Raw genomic sequence first — 26,051 nt, 5'->3', positions numbered from 1 at the left:
TTCATTCCGTGTCCTTTTGACAAGCAAGAACGTTTCTTCTCGCGTTGTTTCTTGGTGAGTAACCCATCGAGAGCACCTAGATTTTTTAGATTGGAGTATGGTATCTGGTACACGACACCCTTGGGCTTCATGTTGATGCTCTATGTGTTATTTTCACGGTATGTTATTTATATATATATTCTGAGATTTTTTCTTGTGTAGTTTTTTACGGTATGTTATTTATATATTTTCAAGGCCTCGCTGTCGTTACACAAATTCTATTACGTGCTTCGTTTTCTTGCCAAGAAGTTCCTTTGTCCCCTTGTACACGATTCGAGTTTTGTTCTCGATTAAAATAGATAGCTTCTCGTCGGATAACATGTTAGCGTATCGATCTGGTAAAAATAGACTGTATTGTGCGTTGAGCAACAGGCGTACCTTGGGACCATACTGGGTAGAAACAATTGAACCGGAAGTTATCGTGTAAGGTTTGTCGACTTCCAATTCCTGAATTTTTACATACTCGACTGACAAATTTAGCATTTGTTTTAATGCTTGGAGATCACTTATTTTTTCGGTCGTCATATCAAAGAAAAATTTCAAAGTGTTAGAGAGAAATTTAATTGTTTTTCACGATGTGTGTTATTTATATATACCGAAGATTATTTTTTTTTTCACGATGTGTGTTATTTATATATCAAGTTTTTTTTGACACGTATATATATTATTATTTTTTAACAGAGGAAGAAAGTTCGTGCTTCGGAAAACGCGAGGATGTGCGTAGTGATATCTTCCGTCTCCTGCATAGACTTGTACCAATCATCAGTATACTGTCTTCTTCCCTGCCTTGCCTCGTACAGTTCGTCCGACCTATCGTCCAATTTTTGCCCTGCAGCCAAAAGCAGAATGTTGAGATCACCGCACCTCAGGCCGCTGATCTCCCGAAGAAGGTCCTTGAGAACCATTTCACAAGGGATGCGAAATTCCGGCATTGTTCTTGCTATGTTTACAAGTTTATTAACATCTCCGTTAACTACCTTTTTGAATATTTTAGATAGTAGCTCGGGTGGCAAATTAGTTATGCAATCCATGTTGTTTTTTTACTGTATGTTATTTATATACCCCACCCCAATTTTTGTTTCGTGTTCATGGCGATGGTGGTGCCTAGTGCGGCGACCCGTTCACCCAACGATGCGTCTCTACTCACGAATCTTTCGAAACCTGCGTGCTCTAACTTTCTGTCTGCTTCGTGACGTGCATCCAGATCCGTCTGCGTGGTGTTGTAGGCGATGTCGTGATCTTTGCATGCGGCGTCCAACGGATTCACACCCTTGTCTCCTCTCTCCAATCTTTTCTCGAGTTTGGTACCCGGTCCGCAGTACTGGTAGCCAGGTAAATGCATCTCGAAAGGTAACTTGTTGATGATGTCGTTCACGAGTCCCTTTCCTTCGGCCACGTTCCAAAATTTCGGAGGCAGCGTGTTGATGATTTTGATCAGGTAACCTATGCCCTTGTCATCGTTCACGATGAAGTTGGAAAGTTTCGTGCTGATCATGTCCACGATGCCAACCTTCTCGTTGTAGAAATTACGATTGCCTGCATTCTCTTCGCCGGCTATCACCAACAATCGGTCCACGAGTTTCCTAACGTCGTCCACCCAAACGAATTCTTTGGGTAACGTGTTGTAGCGTTTGACGCCGCTGCCCGTTTTGACCTGGTTCCAAATCGGTTTGATGAGATTCCTGTACTTCTCGCCGCTGCTCGATTTCACCCTATTCTGCGAGGCGTCGTTGTTCTGGTACAAGGCATCCGTCATGATCAGAATTTCCTTGTAACTTTGGTAATCTTCGTCGGTGTAATCTTTCGGCTGCTTTTTGGCGACGAGTTCCCACAGTCCCACCGTACCCGGATACCTGGTCCAACTATCCTTGTCGCCTAAATTGACTTTAATGTCGTTGCCTTCGAAGGTTACCTTCGATTTCCCAATCTTCCACACCACACCGCCGCCTTCGCTGGTTTCCATGCTGGGATACAATCCGAACACTTCATCCTTGTCGAATTTCCCCGTGCTCAGGTAGTCTCGTGCCAAAGGTCCCAACTCGATTTTATCCGAAGACGACGTGCTGCCTATGGCTCGACGTCGCGCCGGTGCATCCTTCAGTTCGAACGGCGTCGAAGGAATGCTCGAAATAGGCGTGGGTACGGCGTAACTTTTAGCTGCGAGCGGTACGAGTTCATTAATCAAATTTTTATTTTGTTCCGTGACACTTTTAATTTCTTTACCTAGACTGCTGATGGCATCGATCACAGGTTGATCCTGACGTTTCTTCTCTTCGTAGAATCCGCGATTCTCGGATTTCCAACCTTTGAAGCGTTTCGCGAGGTAATCGCGAAGCTTGAGATTTTCGTCTTCGATTTTTCGTTTCGTCATGACGTTTATTTATACACGTCGTTTCTCACAACGTTGCAACGTTTAGAAAATCGTTGATTTTGTTTCTGTATTTTCCGTCGTTGGGTTTCCTCGTCATGTCGATCGTCGCGAATCCGAAATCGTCACCGTTCCAGCAAGTAGAACAGCAGCCTTCCGAAAATTGATTGTAGTTCATGTCTCCGCCTACGTAGTCATCGTACGCGTGCTTGAGGTTGGTGTGATCTTGACGAAACAAACATATGAAATTAGCGTTGTCGCGTAGTAACTGTTTTGGAATTTTGGAAAACGTTTGAGCTAGGTAAAAGCAATCCATTTCTTTGTGACGACCTTGCGTGAAAAAGTTGCGAATTTCATTTTGATTTTCTAGGATGGCGTCGTCGAACACAACGACTGAATTTTCACGACAATCGTCGAGTGGTTTTATTTCCGAGGCGAACGTTGCAATGTCCAGACCATCGTACAGTTTCATCAGTTGCTGGTATTTGGATTGCTCCAAACTTTTCGAGAACACGTACAGGTGCCTGTTCTTCCAATCTAACCAATTCGGTGCGAGGAGAAAATTGTCCACGAGCAGTGTCGTTTTCCCACACCCCGAAGGACCTACGATCAGACAGCGGATGCTGTCGGGAAGCAACTCGCCGTTCTTTTTCTTCGTTTGACTTTCCTGATCCGGTAGACGCTTCACCACGTTCCACGTACTCACAAGATCACTTCGTTCGCGTCGATCCAACTCTTTTCCGGAAGTCCCAGCCATTTGACAAACAGTTTGTCACCTTTCCTACGCAATACTTTCTCGATGAGGTACGTGTCGGGGTGTTTTGTTTTAGAGAGTTCCTCTTCGTAAAATCTTCCTTTCAAAATCTCGCCGCTACTATCTTTTATTATATACGTGTGTCGGTTTCCGGGTAGAACTCGAACCACCGTAAAGAGTTCCGTGCTCCAATTTTTTGTGAATCCCTTCTCGAAGGTGCGTTTGAATTTGCTGATCCTCACCTGGTCTCCAATTTTGTATTTAGCTTTTTTTGTCGTGGGTGTGTACTTTGGACAGTAAACTGTAGAAATTAAACGCTGCTCGTCAGACTTGGTAACGTCAACTGGCTTCATGCCTATCGTTCTGTGTACCGTATCATTATAGGTGTCGACGAGTTCCGGCAGGATGTCGACCCATTTGTAATTTCCCCGAAGCGTGAATCGTTTCCACATGTGTGTTTTCAAGGTTCGATTGAATCTTTCCACGATGCTGGCTTTGATGTGACTGAAGGTCGAATAATGTTGAATCTTGTGTTTTTGAATAAACTTTTGGAATACGGCGTTGTAAAATTCTTTACCGTTGTCCGTTTGCAGAAACCGTGGTCGTCTGCCACCGCTTTCGCGAAAAATTAATTTGAATGCTTCCGTGACGCACGTTCCCGTTTTCGCCTTCAAAGGTAGAGCCCATGCGAATTTCGAAAACGTGTCTATGACGGTGAGGAGGTACTTGTTGCCCTTGTTCAATTTATGTATGTTTTTCAAATTGCCGCTACTCATCTCCACGAGGTCACTTTGCCAGAGGTCGTCGATGCCCTTGGTTACCACAGCCAAACGTTCGTAGTTGCGGCGTGCAGGTTTATGCAATTCTTCGACGATGGCTTGCCTAGACATTTTTTTAGAGATTGCGTTTCAAGAGAAGCACAAGCGTGATGGGATTCAAAGAGGGTGGCACTTCGCTCGTGTTTTGAATGATCAGCTTATCGCCGGCACTCACGTCGAAAACGGTGAGATCTTCGTCTTCGTGTATTTCATATATGTTGCGCGTTTCGTTCCAACGTGCCAGAGGAATGTTTCCTGCTTTCTGGACACCACGATTCGATATCAAGGTCATGGTGGGAACGCTAGCTTTTCTACCGTGAGACCAGTACGAAAATTCGTTTATCTGAATCGTGCCATCGAGGAGAAACTTGTAGTACGGATGATAAGGATGTAACATGTACAGTTTGTTACCTTCGACGAACGTGGAGATTCTCTGTTGATTGGGTACGCTGTTGATTTCGATGGCTTGCAGAGAATGCAGTTTAGCGAATTTAGTGTCGACGCTAACGAGGTTGCTGTGAACTTGTCCGAGTTTATTTTCGATGGGCAGCAAATGCTCGACTATGGTATCCGTTACGGCAGAAAACGACGGTTTGATTTTCACTTCCACGTTCAACTGCTTGTAGTTTTCGTTGAGTTCTTGCAACTTGGCACCGAAAGAGGCCAGCGTCGATTCCTGCGTGGATTCCAGCACTCCAACTTGATCTCTGATGTTGACGACAATGTTCTGAAGGTTCTCGACTTGATTCAATTTCGAGCTCTTCTCAGTAAGATCGTTCACGATGCTTCGCATCTCTGTAAACTGCGTGTGAAGGTCGGCGACGCTCTGCGAAGTGGGCAGCGTCGACACCAGCGAACTAATTTTGTCTCGAATCTGTTCCACGTTCGCCGTTTCCGTTTCTAGTCGTTTCAGCATTCGAGATATGTTTCTTTTCAAAGCGTGCAATTCTTTGGAGGTGGGGAGATTGGCCACTTTACTCTCGAGATCGCTCAACGAACTTTTGATGTCGTTCGAATCGGATAGTGCTGTCACCGCCGTTTTCAATTTTTCCAAATCTTCGCTCGAAGGCACGCTCGTCCGTAACGATTCCAAGTCACCCTGTATGTTGTCGAGTACGTGATGAAAATGAGCGAGATTCGTTTCGACGTTTAAATTTTCTAAATATTCGATCTTCTGCTGAACCGTGCTTAACGTGTCTTGAATGCTCGTCAACGCTCTCGCTTCAGCGTGAATATTTTTAATTTCTTCGTTGATCAATTCCAAGGACGCCTGAAGCGTGGCGATGGTGGTTTGAATGTGTTCGAAATCTTGATAGGCCTCCAATTGAATTTTTATGTTCGCGACGCTTTTACCGATGACCTGCAGTTCGTCCGACGATGGTAGGTTCGTCATTGTATCTTCCAAAGTCTGCAACTTGGATTTAATTTCTTCCAACGTGCTGGTGAATTCTTCTTGTAATTTGGAAACGACGACGTGCAAGCGTTCTACATCAATATCGTTCACGACGGTTTGAAGTTCAGAGAAATTCTTTTCTATTGCGGAAGTTCGTTCTTCGATTTCGAGTTTCAATTTTTCCAAATCTTCATTTTTCGCTTGAAATTGCTGTAATTTGGCCAAATCATTTTGAAGCGAATCCACGCTCAACTGTATATTTTGAACGTTGTCGTAAGAAGGTACGTCGACATAATTTTTTATCAGCGTTTTCAGTTCGGAATCGATTTTCAGAATGGGGTCGAGACATTGCGTTTGGAGCGTAGCGATTTCCGACTCTAAACTTTTGTTTAAGGTCTCCTGCAAAGCAATCAAATCGGTCCTCAACTTCTTAACTCGAATGTCCAACATGAGAATCTCTTCTGCGTGGTCTACACGCTTGGTGTTGCCGAAAATGTCGTTAGGCATTTTTGGTTAACGGTTATTTATAATAGGATAGACGATTCGTAATTCTACGAAGAGAGGAATAAGTTTATCGTAATCTCCGAGGAGTTCCACGTAAAGATAATCTCCTGCAGACACATCGTACGTAATGTTAGAAAGCATCTTGTCGTGCTTGATTCGAAAAATGTTCTTGCCGGTAGAAATTTTGATTTCGCCTGCGTTTTCCGGATTCACGGTGATTTGAAGTTTCCCGTCGATCGGAATTTCGTAGAAATGTAAATTGTTATTAAAAACATAAAACATCTTGCCCACGTCCTCATCCAATTTCGTCCAAATGCTGTTGAGGTGAATGATCAACAGACCGTTGAGTTTAGTTAATACGGAAGGTAGAAATTCATGATCTGTCGTCGTGCGGTGTACAGTCTCCATTGTTTGCTTTCGGAAACCAAAGAGATTCATGTTGGTTATTTAAGAAAAAATTGAGAACGTATCTAATATAAATAACACCACAAAAAAAAAAATGTGTGCAATTTAGTAACCATCTTTTTTTCTTAGCAAAAGAATGGAGAAGAAGGAAGCAAAACGTGCATGCGACCAATGTGGGAAATATATATCCATTTCTAACTTGAGAAGACATCGGAAGGATGTGCATGGCAAAGGATCAAGTAAGAGAGAGCTCGATGTTGACGATCAAGCGCCACGAAAGAAGCAGAAGAGTGCCGGCGAAAGTATTCGAAATATTTTAACCGAGGAGACTTTCCGATCTGAAGAAACATCTGATCTAAACAACTTTTTTCGCTCGGTCAAAAGCAAGTTAATTTCGTCTATCACCGAAGCTTTGTTGCAATGCTCGTTGAAAATCCACCTCATCGTTTCCGCCATTTACGAAAACGTAAAAAAAGAGCGAGAAACTTTCCATCATTACACTGGTGTAAAGAGCCTCCACGCCGCCGACGTCGATGAGGTGGATGCCATTTGCAACCAGATGATTGACGCTTTGTTGAACAAGCACGAGACTTTCCAAAAACGTGGATCGGGTTGGACACTTTTCGGTTCGTCTCACACTTTAACTTTGAAGGTGGCACGATACAACCCGATGGGAGCATCCAGCTACATCAATTTGCCCCCGGAAATAGCCAGTAAGAAAGCCATCATCAACATTCAAAATGAGGATAACAGATGCTTTTTGTGGTGCATCATTGCCGATCATCACCCAGCCAATGATGACAAACATCGTTTATACCACTACAACAAGCCGGAATATCTCAGAATTTGAAAAACCTATGGCTGGCATTAATTACCCCGTAAATCTACGAGACATTAGTAAATTTGAGGCACAGTACAAGACAGATAAAAACGAAAATATAGCAGTACACATCTTCGGATTAGACAAAAACAACACCATCCACGTTCTCAGACACAGCAACATTAAAAGTAATCGTGTCATCAGATTACTCCTGATCGAAGATGATGATAATTATCATTACTGTCTAATTCAGAATCTTCCAAAATTAACAAGAAGTCAAATTACCACAGATCACCATAAAATTGGAGTATGCGACAGATGCCTGAGTATATTCTACGGTCAAGGAAAAAAGAATGCTGATGAAGAACTCCGAGATCATCATGAAATGTGTAGTAAACATTCGGCTACGACTATCAAAATGCCTTCTCGAGACATGACATTTTCCAACTACACCGCATTACTCTGGCATCCCGTGGTGATATGCGCCGACTTTGAAAGTTTCCAACTTCCACTCGCCACATGCGAACCGAATCCCAGCGTATCGAGCACCACCGAAATTCTACATCACGAAGCCTGCGCTTTTGGATTGATGGTCAACAACACAGGCGATGTTATTTTACATCGTGGCAATGATGCTCCACAAATATTCCTTCAAACCTTGAAGCAGATGGCCATACAATTCGCTCCTCCACTAAGAGAAGACAAAGCAATGGAGCCTCTTACCCAGGAAGAGAAGAAAGCATACGACCTTGCCTCTCAGTGTGATGTGTGCGAAAGTAACTTCACCCTCGAAAATGTCAAAGTTCGCCACCACAATCATCACACGGGAAAATATGTGCCCCCCCCCCCTGTGTAACAACTGTAATCTACAAATCAAAAAACCGAATTTTATTCCAGTATTCATTCACAATTTGGAGGGCTACGACGCCAAAATCTTCATAAAGGAGATGGGATGCGACGCTCAACCCATTAGCGTCATAGCTCGCACCAACGAGAAATTCATTTCATTCAGCAAGAAGGTGGACGTTGGAAATGGCAATCGCGTAGAAATTCGCTTCTTGGACTCCTACAACTTTCTGTCTTCGAGTTTGGCGACACTCGCGTCTCAACTCACCGACGATGATTTGATCGCCACCAGGAAATGTTTCGGCGACCAACATTTAGCACTGTTGAGACGCAAGGGTGTTTACCCGTACGAATACATGACGGATGCTTCCAAATTCTCAGAAACATCATTACCACCAAGAGAAGCATTCTACAGTCGTCTTAGCGACACCTGTTGCAGCGAAGAGGACTACCATCATGCTCACCTCGTGTGGTCTACATTCTCTTGTCAAACCATGGGTGACTATCACGATCTGTATCTGAAGCTGGATGTTACGCTATTGAGCGACCGTTTTCATCTAAATCGCTCGAGAGGAATGGCAGCATATGGTTTGGACCCCGCTTTCAGCTACACCACACCGGGTTATTCTTGGCAGGCGATGTTAAAATCCACGAAGGTGAAGATAGAACTCATCAAAAACGTCAATCAACTTTTGTTTGTCGAAGAGGCAAAACGTGGTGGAATCGTCCAGTGTCCCCTTCGATACGTCAAGGCCAACAATCCATATGTTGCCGATTTCGATGCAGGGAAACCGACAAACTTCTTGGCATACTGGGACATGAACAATCTGTATGGTTATGCCATGTCCGAGACTCTGCCTATCGGAGAATACGAATGGATGAGCGAGCAGGAACTTCAAGATTGTTTGGAATGGAGCGAAGATCATAAAAATGGATGTTTCCTGAAAGTAGATTTGGAATATCCTGCATCGCTTCATCGAGAACACCATGGATTTGCGATGGCACCTGTGATGGAATCGACTCCGGAGAAGAAGCTGATGCTCACCTTCAAGAGCAAAGAGAATTACGTGGTGCATTATCGCCTCCTACAATTCTACCTCCAGCATGGATTGGTTTTGAAGCGCGTGCACTCGGGATTGAAGTTTAGACAGACCAGGTGGCTAGCACCCTATATCGACGGCAACACTCAACGTCGAGCATCAGCTTCTTCTTCCGCAGACAAAGACCTATACAAGTTGATGAATAACAGCATCTACGGCAAGAGCATGGAAGATGCGAGGAAAAGAAGAAATATCAACTTGGTCTCCGACCCGAAGAAAATAAACAAGCTCGTCGCTCAGCCCACGTACAAGAACTTCACGATACTGAGCGACACGTTGGTATTGATCGAACGTGCTCTCCGCCACATAACATTCGACAAACCAATCGCCGTGGGAGTCGCCATCCTCGAGTTGTTGAAGCTGGCCATGTACAAGTTTCACTACGACATCATGAAACCACGCTATGGAAAGGCGATCGAGGTGGCGTACACCGACACGGACAGCTTCGTGTACAACATCCACACCGATGATCTATACGAAGATCTAAAAAGCATGAGCCACCATTTCGACTTCTCGAACTATCCAAAAAATCACGCGCTCTTCGACGACAGCCAGAAAATGACGATCGGGAAGATGAAGGATGAAGTCAACGGCCGCATCATCACAGAGTTTGCGGGTCTTCGAGCGAAAATGTATGCCGTGAAAATCCAGGACGAGACCGAAATAAAAAAAGCAAAAGGGGTGGGGCGTTCGAGCACAAACAAACTAACCGTAGAAGATTACAAGTCGTGCTTGTTCGACAAAAAAATCAAACGCATGACCGAACATCGGATCACGAGCACCATCGACCAGTTGCGTACATCCACGATCAACAAAGTGGCGCTTGATCCCCACGACACCAAATTGAGGCTACTCGACTGCAACATCCACACCCGAGAATGGGGGTGCCATGACGAGGAAGAAACCTGCTCGCACCATTAGACTTCTGCATAAAAAAAGTACGTATTATTTCTTGCACCACTTTTTTTAAAAAAAAACAATCATTCAGACTAATTTTTGCATTCACACTTTTTTTTTATATTTTTCTATCATTTTTTTTAAAGAAAAATAATCATTCACACTTTTTTTTATATTTTTCTATCGTTTTTTTTAAAAAAAAACAATCATTCACACTAATTTTTGCATTCACATTTTTTTTATATTTTTCTATCATATTATGTACACTATTTTGAGGATATTTTTTTTTCTTTCAGATGCAGCACCCTACGGAAACTTTTTTACTTCTTACACTTTCTATTCTTAACCAAAATTTTTTCTTCTCTTCAATCATAAAACACACACATTACACACAGAGGTCCTCTGTAGGGAGTTATGGGGGGGTTAAAAAAGAACCCATGAAACTCTACAAAGGCATGGCTTTGTTAGCCGCGGCCATTAGAACTGCGTTGGGCACCACGCACCCTCGCGAGGTTATAGGGGGCCAGGTATCCTAAAAGACAACATTTATTATTTTGTTTGTTTGTTTGCGTCACAATACAGGCGCGCGCGCGCGTGTGTATAACACATCGTGTTTCCCCCGAGAGAGAGGTTTACAAAAATCACGATATACGGAGTTGGAAAATTACGATATGGCGCATTCGCTCGTTACTGTTGCCAGCCATAAATCTCTCTCTCTCTCTCTCTTCATCTTACACCAACGTTGGCATCTCTATTTTTTTTTAGTTGTAAGTAAATTGCCAACACACTCTAGTTAATAATGCTACATATTATACGCACACACGCACACACATACTATATTACCATCCACCCATCTCTCTCTCTCTTTTACGGCAGTGCCGGCTCTCCTTGTTTAGTATATGTAGGTTGGCAACGCTGATCTTTACTTGAGGGCGGTCAACCGGGTTGATTGCACAAGCAAAATTGCCACCTCCTTGCTTTAGGTTAGGTTAGACCAAAAAAACCTTGGTGATTTTTTTTTTCGAGTGAGGAGTTGGCAACGCTTATCTCCACTTGAGGGCGGTCGACCGGGTTGATTGCACAAGCAAAGTTGCCAGCTCCTTGCTTTAGGTTAGGTTAGAGCAAAAAAGGCTGTGGGTAAGCTGTCGGTTGTTTAACTCTTCCCTTTCTCTTTTTTTTTTCTTGTAAAAGGCTATGGCAAAAGTACCAGTGGGTTGGCAACCTTGCTTTATGCACTGTAAGGCAAGCCTCAAGCAAAATTGCCACCTCCTTGCTTTAGGTTACGTTAGACCAAGAAAAAAAACCTTGGTGATTTTTTTCGAGTGAGGAGTTGGCAACACTGCGAGAAAATACCTCAAGCAAGGTTGCCACCTCCTTGCTTTAGGTTAGGTTATACCCAAACACAAAAACCCTGGTGATTTTTTCGAGTGAGGAGTTGGTAACACTGCGAGAAAATGGAGCTCATGCCTTACAAGAGCAAACCATTAAGGCGAGCTCCACCGAGCTCCATTTTCGGGCGTTGAATTCTCCATTTGGGTCTACACGAAAAGTAGGTCAAAGAACCGCTCTAGAACTGAGCTTACAGAAAAATATCGTAAGGGGAGACAGCCTTATAGTAAAATGTCGTAAGGCGAAAAGTAGGTCAAAGGACCGGTCTAGCCTTACAGAAAAATATCGTAAGGGGAGACAGCCTTATAGTAAAATATCGTAAGGCGAAAAGTAGGTCAAAAGACCGCTCCAGAACGTTGGGTTCCACCTACTATTGCATATGGCTGTTTTTGCCCATTATATATTTTATTTACATAAGATACAATTTACATAAAGTCCACAAAAAAATTTCAAATACACTGCTATCTGTATCAAACCTTAGGAATATACATTACCATGTTATATCATTTTGTCTAAAAAAATGCAAGTAAAATATATTCAATTCGCATGCAAGAAAGAAGCCAAATTTATGGGAAATGATTACTGGTGCACAGAGTTAACCATAAAGGTGAAGCAATAAGTACAGAAGAAAGAGCATCGGGTTTTAAGTGACACATCATTTGCGACAGCGTATCCCATACTACAAATTAGTCGTTGTTTTACCTTACGTAATGAATACTGTAGCAACGCTGGATTTTCGTGTGGATTATTTTACTTCTATGAGTTTGCAATGCTTTCTGCATGCACGTGGATTTGTTTACAGAAGGTCTCAGGGTTGTTGATTTGAACTTTAATAATTTATTTAACAATTATGCATAAAGTTGTTAAGATTTTACATAAGTTCAGCCAAGATAAAAACTGTAATACAAGTTCTTTGAGATCCAACAATTTATGCACAGTAAGGCAAATCGGGACTGGACCTACAGTTTAAAGTGGGATCCGTACCACTATGTGCCTCCACCGGGTATCGAACCCGAGACCCCTTGATTTCAAGGCGACGACGCTACCACTGCGCCATCGGTGAGGCTCAGATCCAACAATGTAACACTCTGCTGGAAAATCATAATAATTCTGAAATTATAAATTTGTTGTTTCATTGTTAGGCTGAGAACTTTTCAAACCACCCTTGTATTATTAACTCTAAAGCGGCCCAAATACTAACGTGCAAATACGCGACGTAAATCCGCTGCTTATTTACGCAAGTACGTTACGCCAGATTGCCGAGACATACACTGCGACACCCCGTAGATATCCGTACACCCTTCCCTCGAAACCCAGTTCTTCCAAGCACGAGCTCAGGTAGTCCCGTAACCTGCTTTCTACAAAGGGGGTCTCCAGGGACCTATCTTTCAACGGTGGAACCTCACGGATTATCGTTGTTCACAATAGCAGGGCAATTATCTCTGCTGGTTTCTTCCAGTCCCAACCTGCCATTTTATCTCCAGCCGCCTTTACGCATGCGTATACGCAGTAAAGTTAAGGCCTCCTAAGTTAAGGCCGTATGAAAATTACAGTGGTGCGTACGAAAATTACGGTGCGTACCACCCGCAGGTCACTATCGGATTTCTACGTTGCGTGAAAAAATTTAATGACCTCGACGTGTATGTCCGCCTTAACATGGTACATATTCCTCGTCCCTTTCCGCAAATTCCTCTTTGCAGTTAACTTGACAGTAACGATCATTGCGGTGCGGTATTTGAAAAGAAAATAGCGGGAGTGGGGGGGGGGGAACTCGTAATGTTTACAATTGGAAACCAGAGGGTGGGAATTGCCCCCTATTCACCCCTTCAAATACCACACTGGCAACAACGAACAAGTTTTTGGGAAAAACATTACGAGCATGTCCCTAGAAACTACTGCCAATCTATTTCCAAACCCGTTGATCGAAACTCCGTCCAGCATCAACTGATTAAGGAGTGCTTAGGACAACTTCTCTCCCACTTACAACAAAAAGCGATCGTCCGGACAACATCTGATCATCCAACTTGACGCATTTTAGCGGCGCTTCAAGAGGCAAACTTCTTGAATGACGACCACGTCACGAAGGCAAACGTTGTTGTTTGTTCGAAGTTTTCCTCCCTCCTCCTCCCAGCCCGTGCTGATAACAAAGCGACCTCTGGAAGCTTCGGAAACTGATTTCCTCCAGGTCTCTGGAGTCTTCCATCATCTGGAATCACGTAGATCAAAACTGCACGTCCAGGATGGATTTATGTGGAAAATAAACCTAGTTTTTTGATTTGGGACCAGCACGCCCCCCAAAAGGCAGCAAACCGGTTCTTTTTCCTTGGAGAGAACGTTCTTGACTGGCATGATAATGTGAGGCACTGGAATCTACGTATGAATATCAAGGACATCTAATATTGCACCTCTCTTTAAAGTTTTCGCCGAAAGGTATTGAAATATGCTCACAGAATATAAATGGATTGATTAGGGTGTTGGCAAAGTTAAGGGTTAAACTCAAGTCCGCAGCTTTTTCCCAAATCTTCTTGCAATCATGCAATTTTAGATTCCGATCTGAATGTTAATTTTATATGTTTGCATCTTTCACATGCAAATGAAGGTTCCCCTCTGGGCATTGCGTTGTGCTACAGAACTACAGAGGGATGTACGCTGCCTCACATTCCCCACCTCTTCCATAGTGAAGTTGATATGAGAGGTACCAAACTCTGATCCACCAGTTATCCGTTGATGAGAGGCTGGGTGGGTCTTAGAGCTGCTTATACATATTCATCATCAACAAATGGAATGGAAAAAAGAGTCCCCGGCGTGGCAGTCAAATGTATCATTCATTCACTTTAGAGACAAAAAGTAAGGTGGTTTATATCTAGTGACCGAGGAGTCTAGGGAAGTGGTCCTCCGGTCTGGATCAATCATGCTGGATAATAGTTATTTTGATGGTGGTGCTCAGTTGCTTTCAAGATCAACGACATCTACCAGGTGGAAGGAGAAACTCTGAGATGCTTCTCCAAAAAATCAATGACAAATGCAAAGGAAATGCCAGCCGAAATAAGAGGTTGATACCATTGGGAAAATTGAGAAAACGGAAAAAATGGAGTCCAAAGGAAATTGACATCTTCTTCTATATCGGGTTCTTTCTCTGGAAAGTTTTGGACGCAAAGGACGACAAGAGAAGGAATCTTGAGTCAACTAAATCTTGAGTTCTTCAGTTGAGCATGTTTCTCTGTGGCCCAATTCTTTGTCGATTCGCAATTCTCTTTCCCCTCAATTACCTTCTTCAGCATATTCACTGCTTTCAGAGTTTTCTGTCCAATTTGGACATGAAGTGGCTTCAAAATCGGAAAAGAAAAGTATGGAAATTTCTCTCCGTTTCTAGTCAGTTGCAGAGGGCACCCCCACCCCTACACACCAACTCTTACACGCACACACACACATGGGCGTCGCGGGATTAATTTATTTCAAGTTACAAAAATCAGAAAGACTGTTACTTTTATTGTTAATAACAGAAATACGTATACCCTTTTCAATTAATAATCGAACAGAATAACCAAAGTAAAAGATGTATTAGATGAAAAAAAATTAGTATCAAATACAGGAAACAGGTTAAATTTTCATATTCTACCATTTAATACAAATAATTCCTAAGCTTCCAAAAAAATATAGTCTTATGTGAGAGGGTACAAAACATAAGCTTCATTAGTAAAATCCCCCCCCTTAAGTTTTAAAACCTTTTTTTTGAACGAGGTTTATAAAATTTAAATAAAATATAATAACTAAGAACTTCAGTACACAGCTTTATGAAATTAAAATAATGATAATCGTTTATTTTAAGTGTTGAGCACAGGACAAAACCTAATACAGCACCAAGTCAAATAAAAAAGTACAAAGTTACACGAATAAAATACGTAAGCTGTAGAATAACATAACATAACAAGTTAGCATATTTACACTTCAAGTTACAGTTTTCAACGAGATCTATTATATTTCTGATACTAATAATTCTTCATTGTTATATAACATTGTGCAATTAACTGTGTACTGTCAACTTGGAAACTTAAGATCTCTACAAAATGTATTCTTTCATTTTTACTCTAAGGTAAACATATTCAACTGTGTTAACCATTCAGAGTAATGTTGGTCATAGTATATTTTTTTTTAACTTTGGTCATAATAACCTGATAAAAAGTTTTTGAACTGAAAAGTATATAACCAAGCATCTTCTTTGCGGTTTTTCAAATTTCTGAAATGTGCTCATCAAATATGAGAGTCTATTAATATTTCTAAGTCCTTATGACTGTCGCACACTGGGATTTTATTTTGATAAATATAAGCCTAATAGTTGGAGACTATATAATGAACTTTCTTAGTACATCTTAAAACTTTACACTTTTTCAAGTTAATTTCCATTTCATTAATCTTGCACCAATATGTCAATCTATCGAAATCAGCTTGAAGATGAGCGACATCATTATTTGTTAAAATACTTTCAATTTTTTGATATGATAATAATAATAAAGGTACTAGTTTACTATCCTTCGGACAGATTTCTTCATTTGTACAGAAGAAACTACTTACCGTAATAAGTTCCTGTAGTATTGTCTAACATCTGGAAGGTGTTTTGTGTGATGTGGGAATGTTTCATAGCGGAAATTCAACCATTGACGCATGGCCCCACGAACCATTTCCGGTAAGGTTAGGTTAGGTAGGGTCACAATAGGTTACAATAGTTAAAAATTGGTTTAGAAAAAAATATGCGTAGCCCCACACACCATTCTCGCATAGCCCCACGAACCATTGACACATAGCCCCACAAACCATTTGCGGAAACGTACGTTCTTCAGTTACAAAAACACTTTTTTTTTAAAAAAAAAAATGATAAAAAAAACGGGAATACGCGTTAAAAAATGATCCGCGAAGCAGATAGGTAAGTACAAATGTCAAAAATTGACGAAACTCAGAAGTTATAGGTGTCCGAAGGATAGTAAACATTTACCATAATAATAATAATAATAATGGAAAACAGTTGTGCTTGATGTTCATTCATCTGGTGCATTGAGTAGCAAATTCTCCATAATAATAGAATTGGCTTTTATTGATTTATTATTATTATCATCGTAAAATGACAATTATAACCGTGGTAATAATAATAATAATAATAGTTGTTATTTCTACTAATCAAGTTTTAGCAATGGAATGATCCTCGCTTCAAAATTTCTGGTGACGCCCATGCATGCACGCACACATACCTACACATACACACACAACCTGCTAAAGTCTGACACCACCTTCCGCACTGTGCAGGTTCATTACCAACTTGGAATGCTTTGGGTTGAAGTCGGACAATTCGAGCGCCAGGTTAACAACGAATAGTTCCTTGTTGGCTCTAACGTTGGCGAGAGGCTGAATATGAACAAATGGCCCCAACCGGCCCAAGAGTTTTCCCTGCGCTCTGAACACACTTCCAGAACCACATTAATTACTACGACAATTATACTGATTAGCGCCGTCCTTAATTACCCTGGTTATTAAAGTCGATCTTTATTTTCAGCGTTTAACAAACATTTTTGCCGGTGTTGCATTACTTTTTAATGCCGTTAAGTAATGAACCTCGAATTAACACAATAACTTCTCTCTATATTTGTTTTGAGGTCACAGACCAAGACTACAAATGGTGCAAGTACCCATAGAAACGGCCACATATAATATGATAACACTTTTATCATAATAATGATTAGTTATATCATTTCCTAGTTAGTAGTTTTTTAGAACTCATAACGAAATGTTGAGGAAACCGAAACATTGCAGAAATTTACGGTAATCGAAACATAGGACTAAGATTTTTCAGAACGAGAAATCAATACTTTTTTTAAACTCATTAAAACGACGAATATGGAGAATCAGTGAGGGGAATAAGCCTATAATGACGTCACAGCTTCTATTCCTTCCCTTCTATTTCCCTTCATCGTCATCTATTCCGTTCCTTCTCTTGTTATTCATTGTAATCCCTTCTGTTGTTCTTCATCCATTCCTTCTCTTGCCCTTCATTGTAATCTATTCCGTTCCATCTTTTAATATATTTCATTCCTTCCTTTCTTCTTCAGTGTTACCCAATTTCTTCTCTTGTCCTTACTTTTAATCCATTTCATTTCTTCTCTTGTTCTTCATCCCTTCATTCCCTTGTCCTTTATTCTAATCTAGTCTATTCCTTCTCTTGAGGCCGCGGTGGCTCAGTCGGTAACGCGTCTGACTACCATGCTAAAGGTCCTGGGTTCGATCCCCGGCCGGTTCAAATCCGGGAACTTTTCTAACGATGGAAGCGGCCCCGGCGCCCACCCAGCGTCGAATAACATGGGTACCTGGGGGAAACCCTGGGGGGTAAAGGCGGTCAGGGGCGTAATGCTGATCACATCACCCCCACTCACGACCGGATCAAGAAAGTGTGGGGCGTTACCCCCACACCCCCTATACGCCTTCATGGCGTGGTGCTATGCACAGGGGAGCACTTTACCTTTTTCATTGTAATCTATTGAAGCAAAAAATAAGGGATTTGAAAGAAAGGGCTATTCAGGCTAAATTCAGTAGCCTTACATATGTTTTCTTTTAGTCCACTTTATGCACAGAAAGGTTACTTGGGACTAGACCTACAGTTTAAAGTGGGATCCAAAGCACTATATGCCTCCACCCGTTATCGAACCCTGTATTTCTTGATTATGATCTTACCTCTACACCATCGGGAAGGTGTACAGTGAAGTACAAGAGAAGGAACGGAATCCATTACAGTAAAGGACAAGACTCAATACACAGAATAATAATGTATGCTTTGTCATTATTTATTTTGCACGAAAATGATTTTTCGCTTCTGTATTATAGGCTTGATTGATTGTATTCGTTCCGTGTGAAGAGGTGAAGCGCTTCTAGGCTTAAAAAACTCTATTTTCTTAAAACTCTATTTTCTTGGATTTTTCGTAGTGTATATTGTATGAGTAAAAACAAAAAGTAAAAACTTACTGTATATTGCCTATGCACGAAAAGGGTAAAAAGAAACAGTGCTGAGAATATTTATGACCAGGCTGGGATTTGAACCCTCAAACTTCGGTGACGAAACTAAACATTTACCAATTAACGCGAGCCGGTAATTCCAACACTTATTCTACCGTTATAATACTCTATTAAGGATTCGCATTGCACTTATGTCATGTGTCTTTGGCGCCAGATATACATGGATCAAGATTTCATGATTTGAACACGTATTTGAAGCGGAGATGATTTTAAACTTAATACTCACTCTTCGGGTCAAATCCAACAATGAAGAACGGGCAGGATACATTGGCTATCGCCCCTGAAGGTGTCCGATTGATACAGGACCATCCGTCGAATACAGTAGGACAGTAACCATCTGAAAGACAGAACGTACAGTCAAATAAATATGTTGCGAGAAAGCGGATAAATATGCAGTAAAATAGAAAGGGACGCACAAAAATTACAGATAAAACAACATTAAATAAGTAAATCGATGGATATATTGCTTCACTGCCACTTTTGGCTAATTACGAAGAAGAAGATGACAATCACATATGAACAGTTATGACGGTATCAGAATGAGTACCATCATAATGTGAAAAATAAAATAATTTTATCACTTGAAATATACGATTTAAGTTCGTATTTGGTAGTTTATATTTGTATAAATTTAATTTACATCACTTTGGCTTTGTTTTAATTGAAGTACGTATGTAAACTGCACGTATTTAAAATATTTTATGTCTCAGCGATGTAACTTGGTTAATGAACTATCATGAAAAATTGCCAATTTATGCATAATCACAAATATGTTTGGTTTCAACAGCTTTTATTTGCTCTTTCATTACTATATGGATACAAACATGTATTTAATATGTATTACTAACACGTACAAACCATTTAAGATAAGTTTTGGCAGAATTTCGACGATAAAGTTACGATTTGTTAAAATGAGCGCCTTGAAGAGTAATCCTAAAAATGTGAAGTAATCCTAAAATTGGAAACATAGCCAACTCACATAAAGGGAAAAATCTAAGTTGTGCATAAATAACCTTTTTCCCACCAAAATTGTAAAACTTAAAATTACTGAAAAAGGTAAAAAGAAAATACATAAACATGTGATAGAATATTGTAATATCTATTTTATTGTATCTAATTTATTTTACATGCGTTTTCATGTATAATATCTGTACAATTCAATAATTGTCATTTGAAAAGTATTCGCAAGTTTGTATTCTGTGCTGAAGGTTGTAACAGTGTGAGTTTGGAGACACTGCTTCATCTTTAAGATCACGGACGACTAGAATGGAGTCACTAAATATTTCGGAGACCTAAATTGGAAATATTTTATGTAAAACAACAAGATTTGTCCAGAAAAGGTGACAAAAATGTCACAAAAAGAGCAGTAATGGTTTTTCGATCTTCAGAAAGGCCGTGAAGAACCTAAAAAGTGAATAGGACATTAAAAAGTGACCGGTCCATAGGACGTAAAAATGGCAGCCATCTTATCTTCATAACGAGCCAACAGATAAGTATTGTGGATATATATGTAGCTACATAAATGAAAGGCCTAGTTTGTTAATATACATAAAGTGTGCACTCTGAATGTGGAAAATCTGTTAAACGTATAAATACACATAATTCGTCTTGGATTCTACTGTTCATAATCGAGCGTTTTGGTGCCGATTTTCTCGTTAAAATCTACGCAAGATCGGAAGCAATTATACATGGTATTAAATTGACTTGAAGCAATAAATGTGAAGACAAACGTGTAATATGTGAAAAAGTTAACGTAATGCAATATTTATGCTTCATTATATATATATGAATGTGTACTGAATTTATGTATGAACTTGAAAACTCAGTTGTTTAATTTGTTTAAATACATCGTTCGTTAACACTTGATTTTCGTAATTTTCCTTATATTTTCAAAAGTGAACAATTTATTGTGCCAGTAATTTTACAACATATAAAATCTTAAACTTGAATTTCTCGTATCTTATCATGTAAAGATTTAAAACCATATTCATTATTCCTTTTTAAAGAAATATATGACCGTGTCATTCAGCAAGCCGAGGAAGAGTGTCATACAGTACTCAACGCAAGTCTAACATAGGATTATACTGGCTGTGAGTCAGGACGCCAGAGTTTTCAAATGCAGTCCAGGTTATACTACGAGGAAGTAAGGAATAAATCAATCAAGAAATATCATAAAGTTCGAAGATAATAATTAACTCTCATGACTAATCTAATACAAGCTAGTTCAAATTGTGTTGATTGATTGAGTTGGTGTTTGAAGTCCACTTTATGCACAATAAGGCTAATCGGGACGGGACCTACAGTTTAAAGTGGGATCCGAACCGCTATGTATCCACACCGGGTCAAATTGTGTTAATACTACTTGAGGTATATTTATTAAAACACCCAGGCAATTTTTATTTCAAAAATACAATATTGCATTCATTCTGTCACAAAATTGGCATGTCAGTATATAATGGAATGGCCCGTAGGATAATCATGACGATGAGGATTTATAATGATTACTTGAAATTGACGAAGGGACACTTGCAAAAGAACACCCTTGTCCAAAACAGGATTTGAACCTTTAATTTCTGTAGCTAGATGCTCGTCCACCAGGGAGGCACTCATATTATACTCATGTTAACAAAAGTATTATTTTGTTTAGTCAACAGGTGATACATTTTTGGGGGGGCTTCAAATACATTTCAGGGAGATTATGCCAAAGAGCCCCTGACTAGATATCTTACTTGTTTGGAATGCATGCACAAAATCAGTATTACTTCCAAAATTCTTATGCCTCAAATCAGTACTAAGTTCGACTATACAGCTTGCCACATGCGATGCCCGATGACATCACAGGCAGAGAGAGAAACAATGCTGAAGACCAATGACGTTACCAGAATTCTTGGCTACAGTGCCTTCGGTAGAAGCAGTTTCAATGGAAGGGAAGCGGATTGGCTGTAGCAGTCACGTGACTCTCCATTGTGTACCGCGCATACGGAACAATGAGCCGTCGTATATGGCGAGTTGTATTGGTTCCTATTTTGGTTCCTAATGCTTTTGAGTGACGTAGCAGTTTCAAGATCTCAAACAACAACAGCGCCATTATATTCCATTAACTTTCATTCTCATATTTCTTCCCCATGCATGATATCACTGATTGTGTCATTAACATGGATTTGCATTTCATCATTAATAATGTATACGTAGTCCCTGAGCTTGCATTAGTATTTATTTAATCAATGGCCATGCGAATTGCTGCAAAAGCAATGTATTTCGATTCTACTGTTCGTCATTATTTATAACAAGGTTTGACCATTACCAGTAAGAGTGATTTCATTGGAGAGCACAGGGACGTCCCTTTGTGCCACGTTTAAGTCGCAAATAACTATTCGTTTCACTTTAGTTCAAGCGTGGAAGACACTTTTTCGTTTCGCTCTTGTCCGCAGATGGCATGACAATCGTTCATATCAATCTCCAAACGTTTTTCTTCTACAGTCCAACTTTTCTCGAATGTTTGAGCCAAACCGTCAAGCCACCCTTCTTTTCCGCTTTCGTACTTATTCATTCAAAGTCAAGAACTTCTTTTAGACACATCGCTTTTCAATTTTTGATTAGCCCACTCTTAAAAGCATCTCTTCGCGTTGCTCTGAGTTTTCACGTTAAATTATTCGAAGAAATTTGGACGACTACATCCATTTATATTTGGAAAGAATTTCGCTTAGAAAGATATGGAAAAGTACACCGTGAACACATGTATTCGATTGAAAAGTTTGCAATTAATTTCTCGCTTTTGAGATGCCATGATGGATGTATATTCTACAAAGAACTTCTTACACAAAGAAGAGAATTAATTACTCGGCTTTGTGAGAATGGAAAATTGCTTTGACGAATAGAGGCCTGCATAGTCTGCCTTTAACCTACCCACTGCCCGCTTGCCCGCGAGGACAGGTATACCTGCTCGCCTGCCCACGGCAACAAGTCGACTTGCGTCTTTACCCGGGTTATTGGTCTTCAAGGCGCTCTGCGCTTACAAGGTAACTGGGCATTCAACAAGACCCGGGCGCCTGCAAAACCTGCTGGAAGGAAACAGCCCTCCGGCAGCGTGTCGCTCCAGGTGTTTCATCACCACGTGGACGGCTGCAGCCAGTGTTGCCTACTTACGTAGCTACTAAATCCTACGAAGTCCTATGACGAGCTCTCTCCTCCAAGGAGAATTTATATACTTAGCGATTTCAGTTCAGCGTAAGCAGTTTTTATCTTATTGCCAGGAAATGCATGCAATATTACAGTTTAATTTATCTAAATGAAGTGTTTAACTAAAGTGTTGTTGTATAATATTGTGTAGCTCACTTTACTAGTAATCATGTGGCTACAAATGTGTCAACGTATTAATCTTTGCTTTTATTTGTCATTTGACATATAATATTCGATATCTTATTGAACTTCACCATAACTTTGAAGTTTGAGCTTCATATTTAATATGTATTAACTTATGTTATAAGGAGAAGTACGCTTTAGAACATGCTAAGACGTTTTACTCTAATGATATCATTGTCATATCGAAACATAAATGCACGCTAGCTTCACACACTGCTGTATGTTATTGTTTCCTAACAGATATCGAATTGTGTTGTATGGTTACTCTATTCTTTTAATTATCTTGGTTTCTTCGATATAATAGATCATATTTTAATCTCAAATGCTGTTATAAGTTTATAAAATTGTAAACAATAGTTTGGCGTGGGTAAGCCCATTGGGCGCCAGTATGACGGTATCAGAATGAGTACCATCATAATGTGAAAAATAAAATAATTTTATCACTTGAAATATACGATTTGAGTTCGTATTTGGTAGTTTATATTTGTATAAATTTAATTTACATCACTTTGGCTTTGTTTTAATTGAAGTACGTATGTAAACTGCACGTATTTAAAATATTTTATGTCTCAGCGATGTAACTTGGTTAATGAACTATCATGAAAAATTGCCAATTTATGCATAATCACAAATATGTTTGGTTTCAACAGCTTTTATTTGCTCTTTCATTACTATATGGATACAAACATGTATTTAATATGTATTACTAACACGTACAAACCATTTAAGATAAGTTTTGGCAGAATTTCGACGATAAAGTTACGATTTGTTAAAATGAGCGCCTTGAAGAGTAATCCTAAAAATGTGAAGTAATCCTAAAATTGGAAACATAGCCAACTCACATAAAGGGAAAAATCTAAGTTGTGCATAAATAACCTTTTTCCCACCAAAATTGTAAAACTTAAAATTACTGAAAAAGGTAAAAAGAAAATACATAAACATGTGATAGAATATTGTAATATCTATTTTATTGTATCTAATTTATTTTACATGCGTTTTCATGTATAATATCTGTACAATTCAATAATTGTCATTTGAAAAGTATTCGCAAGTTTGTATTCTGTGCTGAAGGTTGTAACAGTGTGAGTTTGGAGACACTGCTTCATCTTTAAGATCACGGACGACTAGAATGGAGTCACTAAATATTTCGGAGACCTAAATTGGAAATATTTTATGTAAAACAACAAGATTTGTCCAGAAAAGGTGACAAAAATGTCACAAAAAGAGCAGTAATGGTTTTTCGATCTTCAGAAAGGCCGTGAAGAACCTAAAAAGTGAATAGGACATTAAAAAGTGACCGGTCCATAGGACGTAAAAATGGCAGCCATCTTATCTTCATAACGAGCCAACAGATAAGTATTGTGGATATATATGTAGCTACATAAATGAAAGGCCTAGTTTGTTAATATACATAAAGTGTGCACTCTGAATGTGGAAAATCTGTTAAACGTATAAATACACATAATTCGTCTTGGATTCTACTGTTCATAATCGAGCGTTTTGGTGCCGATTTTCTCGTTAAAATCTACGCAAGATCGGAAGCAATTATACATGGTATTAAATTGACTTGAAGCAATAAATGTGAAGACAAACGTGTAATATGTGAAAAAGTTAACGTAATGCAATATTTATGCTTCATTATATATATATGAATGTGTACTGAATTTATGTATGAACTTGAAAACTCAGTTGTTTAATTTGTTTAAATACATCGTTCGTTAACACTTGATTTTCGTAATTTTCCTTATATTTTCAAAAGTGAACAATTTATTGTGCCAGTAATTTTACAACATATAAAATCTTAAACTTGAATTTCTCGTATCTTATCATGTAAAGATTTAAAACCATATTCATTATTCCTTTTTAAAGAAATATATGACCGTGTCATTCAGCAAGCCGAGGAAGAGTGTCATATATATAAGATTACTGAGACTCATTTTTGTGCTTTTTAAAAGTCTCATAAAAGGTCGATCACATCAAGATTCATGTAACTCAATTTGTCTCATTTATATATAAGATTGATGAGACTCATCTTGTCTCAATAATATTAAATTATATCGACTCATTTTCCATTTATAAGATGATGATGTTGAAATTGTAGTGTACCTATTATACGAATAGTAAAACTCGAATATGTAAATTGTTCAAATTCTATATCTGTATAAATAATTACCAAGTCTGTTTTCATATCTTAACAATGACACAAGTTGTTGAAGGAAATTTCACACTGGCGGATATTGTAGGGTTAATTAATGCACAAAGTAGTAAACTAGACACTGCTTTGCAGGTACATAGTAGTAAACTAGACACTGCTTTGCAAGTGCAAGCAGAATATAATAGTGATGTTAAGACTGCTTTGCAGGTGCAAGCAGAACATAATACCAAAATAGACACAGCTTTTCATGCACTAACCGAAGCAAGTAAGGCTCATACTAATGAGTTTAAAGATCTCAAAATTGATATAGGTCAATTTAGAAATGAATGTATGCTTAGGTATGAGAAAGTAGTGAAAGATTTGCATGCTCTAGACAAGAAAGTGAATGTAGAATTGGTATCGTTAGCAGATGATGTCGATAGCAAAATCGAGAGTGCTTTAGACGACCTGTCAAGGCAATTTGACATGAAGCTAGAGAAATGTTTCAAGGCTTGTGAGGAGAATGATCTGTCTTTATGTACTGTTAGGAAGGATATAGGACAGGTACATACTGCATTAGATCAATTACAGTTGAATAGACCATTTGTAAACATGACAGCTAGGGGTGATCAGCTTGATAAGAGTGATGTTGATTACGAATCCGATGTCGTAAGTCACGTCATTCAGTCATCCAAACTTCCACCTAATGTTAATAATCGTAGTGAAGATGGTAGTAATGTACAATATGTTAAGATTGCTCCAAATAGTGACATGTTGACTGATGGTGCAGTTTCTTATTTAAATGAAGACCCAGGGGGAAAAACGATGAATGTCGATTTTTCGCCCATTTTGAGATCGCAACGCCATCTGATAGTTCAGAAGCTGTACTATAAGAATGAGAACGGCCTTGGTTGGGAAACGATGAGAAGTGCCTGAAAAACGCATTATTATTTTGGCATATATTAACGTTCTTATGAAAAGAAATACTTTGTTTTTCATTTCCTGGCAAATTGTCTCGAATGAACATTCATCGTTTTTCCCCCTGGCCCTTCAAATGTTAACATTAGAAAGGCTATGTCACTGATCGAGTCTAGTTTAGCAACCATGGTCAATAATGTACTGACTCCTGTTACGGTCAGAACAAATATGACATCAAAGAATGGAAA

The 26,051-nt window shown here is 39.6% G+C and overlaps 1 protein-coding gene across 1 annotated transcript in view; it reads right to left on the bottom strand.

Moving 5' to 3' along the window:
- The window catches only part of LOC145981446 (calcitonin gene-related peptide type 1 receptor-like), a 280,055-nt gene that overhangs the window by 114,167 nt on the left and 139,837 nt on the right, over positions 1-26,051 (bottom strand). The window contains exon 3 of the mRNA XM_083114678.1: positions 18,616-18,726. Coding sequence (XP_082970804.1) covers positions 18,616-18,726 — 111 coding nt within the window. The remainder of the gene's footprint in view (positions 1-18,615; positions 18,727-26,051) is intronic.

This window comes from Lepisma saccharinum, chromosome 29, assembly GCF_977018435.1.
Source record: "Lepisma saccharinum chromosome 29, izLepSacc3.1, whole genome shotgun sequence".
Taxonomy (NCBI): Eukaryota; Metazoa; Arthropoda; class Insecta; order Zygentoma; family Lepismatidae; genus Lepisma; species Lepisma saccharinum.
This window is presented reverse-complemented; position numbering and strand designations above follow the sequence as displayed.